At 34.9% G+C, this 9650-nt stretch overlaps 1 protein-coding gene across 1 annotated transcript; it reads right to left on the minus strand.

Annotated features, from left to right (window-relative positions):
- Positions 1-1641: 1641 nt before the first annotated feature.
- Positions 1642-2721, minus strand: LOC138329886 (atypical chemokine receptor 2-like). The gene has a single exon (XM_069277175.1). It carries the CDS (start codon positions 2719-2721, stop codon positions 1642-1644), a length of 1080 nt encoding a protein of 359 aa, XP_069133276.1.
- Between the last annotated feature and the right edge of the window lie 6929 nt (positions 2722-9650).

Raw genomic sequence — 9650 nt, forward strand, 5'->3', positions numbered from 1 at the left:
GACAGTGAAGGGAAACACAGGATGACCCGCGTTCTAAAATTAGCATTTTGTTTATTTTTGTTTTTGTTCTGTTCAGAAGATGGTAATAAGTGTGGTATTGGCGGTACCTTTTTTTGTACAAATTTATCAAACGAGTTAATTAGTTACATTAAAACGCCTGGCCACTATATATGTGATTCGTACTTCTTAGGGTCACATGTTGCACCATAATTTAAACATATCGCTGGTATTAATCTAACTTCGTGTTACATGATTGTTTTATATATCGATCTAACTTCAACAGCTATTTATAAAGTATATTCTGAAACGTACAATTGCATCAATGCATGTTAATAAACGATAAAAGTTTCGAATTAAAATTCCACTTAAAGTGTATAAATTGCGTTTTCTTTTGTCAGATAGACAAAACTATGGGCAAATTTAAATACAGAATTCATAACATGATTGCTTTATTCCCCCTGAGGCCCTAACCAAGCAAATGAAATTTTGAAGATTAAAGATGGTAGTATGATGAGATATGAAAACATGTAACAATTTGTTTCATATTTGATGAACACAAACGAGATACGGCAACACGCATAAAAATACGAAAAAGAGATCATAAAGAGCATTAAAGAGACATATAGAGAAAAAGTACCACAACCGAAGTAGCCACATATGTGTTAGCCTGGAGGCCCTACCCATAATCCTGCGCTTGGAATTATGGGTAGGGCCTCCAGGCTATATATGTGTATGTTCGTCTTGTCTTGGTCACGATAGATCATTTACCGATATGTGTCAATTAACTGATAACGTACGTAGTGTGTATATGACAAAATATATAAGAATTTTTCATATTATATGAAATAAGAGATAGTGCAAATAAACCGGATGAGAAGTATAGCGAGCCATATATGATTATCTTATCTTGGTCACGACGGATCCCGAGGAGTGCCAATTGGCTAACGTCATACGTATTGTGTATATAAAAATAGCTGTAGTTGTTATATAACATAAAGGCATAAGCTTTGGAACTTTTCAGATCTTTCATACAATTTATTATGGAAACGACAGCTAAAACCATACTTAGATTGAAAGATATCATATATTGATATTTCGTAGCAGTCGATCGCAGACTTTACTTTTATAAATAATAGTGTAACACTATTTATAGTTTAGTATGATCATGTGACCGATATCAAACCCTAATCGCAATAGCTGATAAAAACGTGATCTTTTGTCTCTAACTCTAAGCTTGATGAAAGAGAGGAGATCATGTGTCTAGTTATCAGTTACCTAACGAGTCGCCATTGCCGGCAGAAACCCACGGCGTGATATGTTTGTTTACAAAATGAGTAATGATAGACCTTGGAAAGTCAAGTTAGCCTTTCTCAACAGGTCTGGTCGTCATGGTTACCGACCTACCTCACCGATACAGTCAACCTGTCTATAAAGACCATCAAAGGAACAAGGGGAATTGGTCTTTATAGCCAAGTGGCCTTCATGCACAGATCAAATTGTGTTGAATATGACCATGTCGCACACTCAGAAAGTGGTCTTTATTATATATTATATAAGCAGGTGGTCTTTATACAGGGGTTATCGCTAAGGCAGGTTTACATTTATATTGTTTTCTTCCACATCTAGATATAGCGATATAAATTACAATAGTGTATCGTTACTCTGGCTCTCTACAATATGAGCACCACTGTCATTAGATTTCATTTCATTCACAGCCGCGGACCTTCGTCTCTTACGCCAGCCTATTAACAAATGTTTCATTTCTTGCCTAAAGGACGACGAAAATACAACACAAACAAAGAACAATATAGCTGGGTTACCACAAGTCATCCCATCTGTAACATGCTGTACAATCTCAAACCTGTTCATAAAGTCGTGATCCAGAAGGTATTCGTAAGGGAGGTTCATATAGATGATGTTTAGTATGGTAGCTGGTAGTGACAGGACGAGAAACGTAAGGGCAAGAGAAAGCACAAGGGTCACAAGGTCACTGGGATCCGTATCACGCATGGTCACGCGAGGATTCTGATGCCGCGTAAACATACCACATAGAATCACCATACTTAATAAGATTAACACGCTCATTGGGATGAAAGCGTAGCATAAGGCGGAGGTCCAGTGCCATATCTTGAAGTGAAGGTCTAGGTAGGGAAAACACACTCCGCCGAGATTTAACTCATAGCTCCACATCCCGTGAACACTGACAAATACCATCCCGATCATAATAATTAGCACTGCTATTTTAGACATGAAAACTTGACACATCATCATCGCTTTATCAGGATGTGCTATGCTAATATAGCGGTCTATTAGCGCAGCGGTTACAAACCATATCCCAGAATGCATCACCATTCGGTAGACAAACGACCAAAGTCGACATACCCAATTCGATAGGTTTTCCACTTCCGGTATTCCTGCTATGTGAGAGAGCCATGTCAATCCATAAGCCATGTAAATTGTGAGCAAGTTGTCAATGGCGTAGACGTAAAGATAGAACCCGACAGAAAATTCACGAAGTTTTGTTTTCTTAATGATGACAATGGTTAATAGATTACCTATTGTCCCAACAACCACTACTGTTGGCAACACGTAAAGCAGAAAGGAGTTCCGAAGGTCATGCAGCGTACTGTCAGTCATTGAAGTGTAATCTACAAACGATTCGTTTGATACGTTCATAACATCATACGTAGAATACTGAGGCACTTCTTCGAATGATGACATCCTTATTCTGGTTATAACACCTACTGTGTGGAGACAAATAAATCGTTCAAAGGTCAAAAACACCGACACTTCTTGTGCTGAAAAATCCTTATTTAATCTTGCTTGACTCCAAATGGTGTTTCTTATTTTATATTACTCATGAGATCGCGATATAACACCTTTAGTCCTTATCTACTGGGGGAAATTTGAAAAGTTTGGAAATTTTTCTTTAAATATGTTAAATATTGTGATGCATCCTTCCAAACAACGTGTCCTCCTTTAGATTAATCCTCAACGCACGTCCTTAACGTAATGACACCTTTCTTTATAGCTACAATCCTCCAACGTGTGCTTCATCAAGCTGAAAATTCCTCTTTCCAATGAGACAGTCCTAAAGGACAGGTTCCGAAGTCTACAATTCCTTATTTACTGAGACAGTCCTACAAACACGATATCCTGCTTTCCATGACAAACTGCTTTTAAAGTTCCATTACATTTAAGGTTGAATTCGATTCTGAAATAGAAGAAGGAAAAAATAATATTTTCCTTGGATTTACGTTACTCCTGTGTATCTCTTCTAAGTATTTTTACTATTGATTTTACATTACAGAATCTCAAATTGCAACTTAAATACGGCTCTGGTGTATGGAAAGTTCACACAAGTCAGACTAAACGGCTGCTGAAGATAATGAAGACAAATATAGGGATCTCGTGAAGGAAAAAAAAACGGTACAGAACACCTAGGTACGTATAAAGACTTTAATCGCGAGGGAATGAAAATGTTTAACTAAGCAATTTCTCTCCTATATTCTATCCATTTTATAACTTTTGATTTCGTGCAAATAAAGTTTCTTGATATAATAAAACTATTGAAAAAAGAACATTTGTCAATAATCAAATTAGTTCATTCTTGTGTTATTATGCAATCGTGTGCAATGTGTGGAAAGGATTATCTGTTTCAAATGACATGTTAACAAAGCCAAAGAGCCAAAGCCGACAGTATTTTAAAGAATGTGAAAGCTTATAATAGAACACGTTCTCTGGTTCACTTACACGTTAGGTGACTTCCAATGCCGCTCAAACAATGATGTCCGGAACTGGTGTCTCCGGGAGTGTCCCGTCCGAAGATAATCCGACGCAATTCCGCAGAATAGTGTAGTGTTCCAGGTCGTTCGAGCTTGCAAGGACTAAAGCCCATATCACAATAACTAATGTCATGTAAAACAAACATTGATGTTACGCCGATCGCGCATCACTAGAATGCTTGTAATCCCCAGAGAATTAATACCATTAAAGTAACACGTGTCCTAAACATACATTATCGCCCGGAGTACTATATAGATGGATGTCCTTTGAGTTATTGACAGAGTCACTATGATTTAATTGTTCTCTGCAGAGTACCTGCATACACGCCATGCCTTAGTGCTGCTTGTCTCACAATCGCAGCACATAGAAAGAGTGGTTAAGTATGGAACTGATTGAGCTGGTTCGCTACTACCAATTAAGTTGGATTTATCCGTACTAAGGGTATTACCAAGTGTAATTCCATGATTATTGTGTCTCGTCATCGGGAAATAATCCATCTTTATAACATCGCTGCTTTCATGACATATCCGCACATCAAAGTATTTCAGGAATAATAAAATACAGATGTCATTTTAAAGTCAAGATTAAAAAACAGACATCAATCTAAACCCTGATTGACAAAATTCTCAAAACAATAAAGCTGTAACATTACATGGCGTTAATTAAACTTTTTACAGTTTTATACACGTCATGCATTCTTGGATAATATTCTCGTAAATGCAGCTCAGAGCTTTCGTGTGTTGGTGCTACGCGGTTGTCGCGTTGTCTGGGTAAGTCGGCGCTCCTCTCCTGATACTTCGATCACGAAATGTCTGTGATGTCCGCAATTTAAAGGTATTACCACAAGTTATGTTAAGGGCAGCTCGTAGGTCAATACAAGATGTTTAGCGACGGCAGAGTTTGAAGTGACATAAGGGTATTATCTCCCCAGCGTTAACGTTTGTAATAGTCTGAATCCCATCGCTGATTTCAGTAAATTGTGAAAAGGCGATCAGATGGTCTCTGACACCATAATGATTATTTGGTTTAGAAACCTTTTTGAAAGAACAACCTCGCAATGGTAGAGGACGAAGGGACTTTACAGAGAACATCAGTCTCCTCTTAAATTAAAAACAAGTTTTATCACACTGTTCTAACGTCTGTTGAATGTTGTTGAGGTTTTTTCCCGGGTGATGCATTTCGTCATTGATGCAACGATATAAAATAAAATAAAACTTAAGTTCTAGCAAACATTTTTAATAAAATGATCAAAAGAAATAGAAAGGGCGTGTACAGGCATGTTGCTTGTTGTCAAGTTTCCATTGTCTTTAACATTTGACAATCACAATTTCTGAAATGAAATAAAAAAAAAAGAATAAAATGAAAACTTGCATATAATCGAAACTTTAAATGATATTCAAAGTTGAATTTATAATGACAAACATGTGTAAAACATTTGTTGTTATATAAAAGCACTGGACAACGTATTCCAGAATTCCAGAAGAGAAAGCGATCATTATTTACAGAATGAGCTAAAAACTATATCGGAATCATATATAGACGACCAAATGATTAGAAGTATACCAAATGCATAAAATTATAACTCAAGGCCAAATATAATATTCCTGACGACTTCATGGTGCCGATCATAAGACTTCAATAGCTTGCAGCTTTCCATATATTTACCGCTAGCAGTGTCTTTTTTATGGATTATTATAACTTGTTTAGGTCAAAATAGATGTGGGTCTGACTGAAGGATCTAAGAATAATTTATCTTTTGGAATGAAATAAATATAAAATCACACTTATATAGTAAGGTGTGTTGTTATGCACCTACGGATGTGTGAAGGATGTGCACCTATGAAAAGTCAAACTTTTCCTGTAAAATGTTTTCACGTATATAGTTTTGGAGCTGGTCATTAAGATCATAGAAAAATTGAAAGAACAAAAATTTCAAAACTTGAAACGAGACTTTAACGAGAATAAAACTTAAGAAGACGGCATCCTTAAGTTAAAGTCATCTAAAACAAGTTCCCCCTGTCTATGTAAGATTATGAGTATAAATATCGCGTCTCTTTTTTAATATCTGAGACTCTTTAAAATCCAACTTTATCGAACTGTAATGGATACCGCCAAATGGACACCCAGTCGGGGATATTAATTACTTGTCTAATGAAGAAATATAAAGGTATGAACAGTTCATTATGTCTACCGACTACGCTTCGAATTCTCTTGCTTAATTAGAAAATTGTAAAATGGAAATAGTTGATATGTGTCTGGAAATAAAACCAAAGTATTCTTATGGTGTCTGGAGCAAAAAAAGGTTAAATAGATTTGTGTGTTTACGTCCTCAAGGCGGAAGAGACATACTCAGTGTATAACCTTTTGAAGTATGAACCTGTCTGCAAGGCTGACGTGACCAGGCGATAGCCTGTTACAGTGTCTGGTCAGTGCAGTTGTTTTGTTTGGGATATATTTGGTCAGTATAGTAACAAAGAAACTCTCATTCTACAAGTTACTTCGGTATACAATGTATTTGGTCAGTATAGTTAACAAATAAACTCTCATTCCACAAGTATGTTTGGTTAGGATTGTATTGAGTCAGTATAGTAACAAAGAAACTCTCATTTCACAAGTATGTTCGGTATATAATGTATTGGGTCAGTATAGTTAACAAATAAACTCTCATTTCACAAGTATGTTCGGAATATGATATATTGGGTCAGTATAGTTAACAAATAAACTCTCATTTCACAAGTATGTTCGGTATATGATATATTGGGTCAGTATAGTTAACAAATAAACTCTCATTTCACAAGTATGTTCGGTATATAATGTATTGGGTCAGTATAGTTAACAAATAAACTCTGATTCCACAAGTATGTTCGGTATAGGATTGTATTGGGTCAGTATAGTTAACAAATAAACTCTCATTTCACAAGTATGTTCGGTTAGGATTGTATTGGGTCAGTATAGTTAACAAATAAACTCTGATTCCACAAGTATGTTCGGTATATAATGTATTGGGTCAGTATAGTTAACAAATAAACTCATTTATTATATATTGCGGTGATTCTAGACCACCTAGAACCATGTATACTCCAAGGTTTTAGTTATTACCGCGGGTTAATATTTTCACGGTATTAGCTGAGAACGAAAAAATGCTAATGTAGCTCAACTATTTCACAACATTTGAAATGCTCGTGATAAAACAATGTAACGCGAAATCTCCTAGATATCATCCCAACCAAAAGAACCGGATTTATACGCTGAAGTTCATGTCGTATAGACCATTATTTTAACGGGTAATGCCTTTGTCGATTTTAACTTTAAACCAAATATTAGTTAGGTTTTTGAAGAATTGTATATGCCACGATTTTGTTGTCAGAAAGACATACTTATTGTCTTTGTGTCTTTATTTTAACGATCTAATGCTTGCGACCACGGCTATATCCCATGAAATCGCGAAAATTTCAATTCGTATATTTTTGACTTCTAATACTGTCAAGATTATTTCTGTTAAGAAAACCCCTATTATAAATACAGACATCAATTTATTAATTGAGTCAAAAATGAAACGAAAAATAAATGAAAATAATGCTGAAAAGGAGAGACGAGAAAGTATAAGACAAATCTGAGCGCAAACAAACATAGAATATGATATATAAAGAACTAACAACAACTGTTTCGACTTAGGATGAGCTTTCTGAGATGAATATTCCCACTGTCAACTGAATTGTTCCTTTACACGACATTGATTTCTGTTCACATGTGTGCTGCAACAGCATCAAACACGATGAAAATAAGGTTAATGAACAAGAAAAAAACATTGCTTAATTATGGCCAATGCCACCTTAAGATTGCGATGGTAATGACTATAGCTTTGATACAGAGTAAAAACATACTATTTAACTCATGAGGCTGTGTAAAATTGCTAACAGAAACCGGCGTGTTATCTCCAGCCAACGCATGGTTCGTTTTAGAATCGCTTTTGTGTATTTTCATCTCCATTAAATTTTTAAGGTTGACTAATCAGATTGAAATTCCCCTCCGAGTTCAAAGCTGAATCTGAAGTTTAGAAAGATCGTTCAGACAAGTTTGGAGATTACAAAGAATAACATCTTCATAAAAAGACCATGGGAACTGTTTGAGTTTGACTATCATGATTCCAGCTGTAATACAAAGTCAATGTACGTTAGGATCGCCTTGACAACAATGACAGTCTTCCTGTCGTCACAAGTCTTACGATTGTGATTGTGACCCGGATATGACCTTAATGTGTTTAACGATGATGTCATCAAAGAAAAAATGATTTTATCTTATTCTATTATCCGTGTATCCGTGTTATTCACAAATGTTTTTTTATTATATTTGCCTTTGTTAATCCAACATAAGCATGGATCAAAATTATTATTAAAACATAAAAGGCAAAGCACTATCATTACTTTTATCAAATACCCTAATAGTCTTTGCATCACATATCTAACAAGCACATAACATGGAGCGTTCATCCTAGAGTCGATGGCTGTCAGATCTCTCCAGGAGAGAAATACTTGTTGTCACAGCCTGTTCACCCTTTATATGTTCGGTTCCTTAAACAGCATATTTCAATGAGATAGCACTATTTTTATTATACCATACAAAATTGTATATCAACCTCGCTTTATACAGCATGACACAAAAGTTGACAGAAAAATCCAACATATCAAAAACAGTTCAAAGACGTATATCTGAATGTGTTTATTAATATTTATTAAAAATTTTCATGCCATTTGTTTTTTATGTTTTCATGCTCCGATCTCTCTCTCGAAAATAATGCAGACTTAAGTCAAAAACTTAAGTTTTTTCCCTTATTACTATATATATGTTTTTTTTTTACTTAGTTAGTTTTTTACTTAAGTTTGTTTTTCGAGAAATCGAGGCCAGGCCTAGCTCTATTAATATTCTGACAATATATGTTATGTTAAATTTAATTTGTGTAACGAAAAACCTTTCCCCGAACCGTTAGATTATTATATTGTATTTTTTCTACATTTATTGTTTTCTTTTATCACATGATGGTTCATTATTAAGTTACAACAATTCTAGAAAATCTAAAAAATAAAAAAATAAAATAAAAAAGGTTGCACGTGTCAATATCCTTTAGGAATGATTACTATCACACTCCAATTCAAACTTTGCTAATTATTTCTATCTTAAGTGCTTTCCCTATCTACTTTAACCTTTGGAGATCAAAGATAATAACATAATATCATATTATGATATACCTTTTCTTATTTTAACTTAAAAACCCATACCAATTTTGTATAAAAACGTTTCAACATGACGATGAAGTGTCAAGATATTTCTATCTTAATGACATTGTCATTCGCACTGTCAAGCAGATCGTTCTTCTCTGTAGATTAAATAACTATGTAAAAGCACGAAAGATGATAAAACCTTAAAACTTTTTTGAAGCTCTATATAATGGGCTGGAATTGACGATGCTAACTTACTTACAACCTGATATGGTATTCAGGAGATAACAAACAGCCCCTCTTTTGTAAGGTAATATGACAGACATTTGACAAAAAACATGTTCCATTTCTTATTTTTTTAAAGATCCATCAGTCAAAACAATAACCCCTCGAGCATGGCATGACAAGCATTGCGGATTGCTTATGTATGTAGAGTACAACAGCTCTTTTATAGGCTAGAGTCTACATTCTGCACGTAAAGACAGGACATTGTGTACAGAAGGGCATATTCGTAAACATGATCTGTGTCAAATGAGAAGAATGCTAAGTGGATCCATTTTCATTTCAACATGAATCTTTAAAATAGATATGTTTAAGACAAACAAGGTAATAGGGTTCTGGTTTGTGTCTGATGTTGTTTATAAAGTA

The sequence above is a fragment of the Argopecten irradians genome, chromosome 8 (assembly GCF_041381155.1).
Source record: "Argopecten irradians isolate NY chromosome 8, Ai_NY, whole genome shotgun sequence".
Taxonomy (NCBI): domain Eukaryota; kingdom Metazoa; phylum Mollusca; class Bivalvia; order Pectinida; family Pectinidae; genus Argopecten; species Argopecten irradians.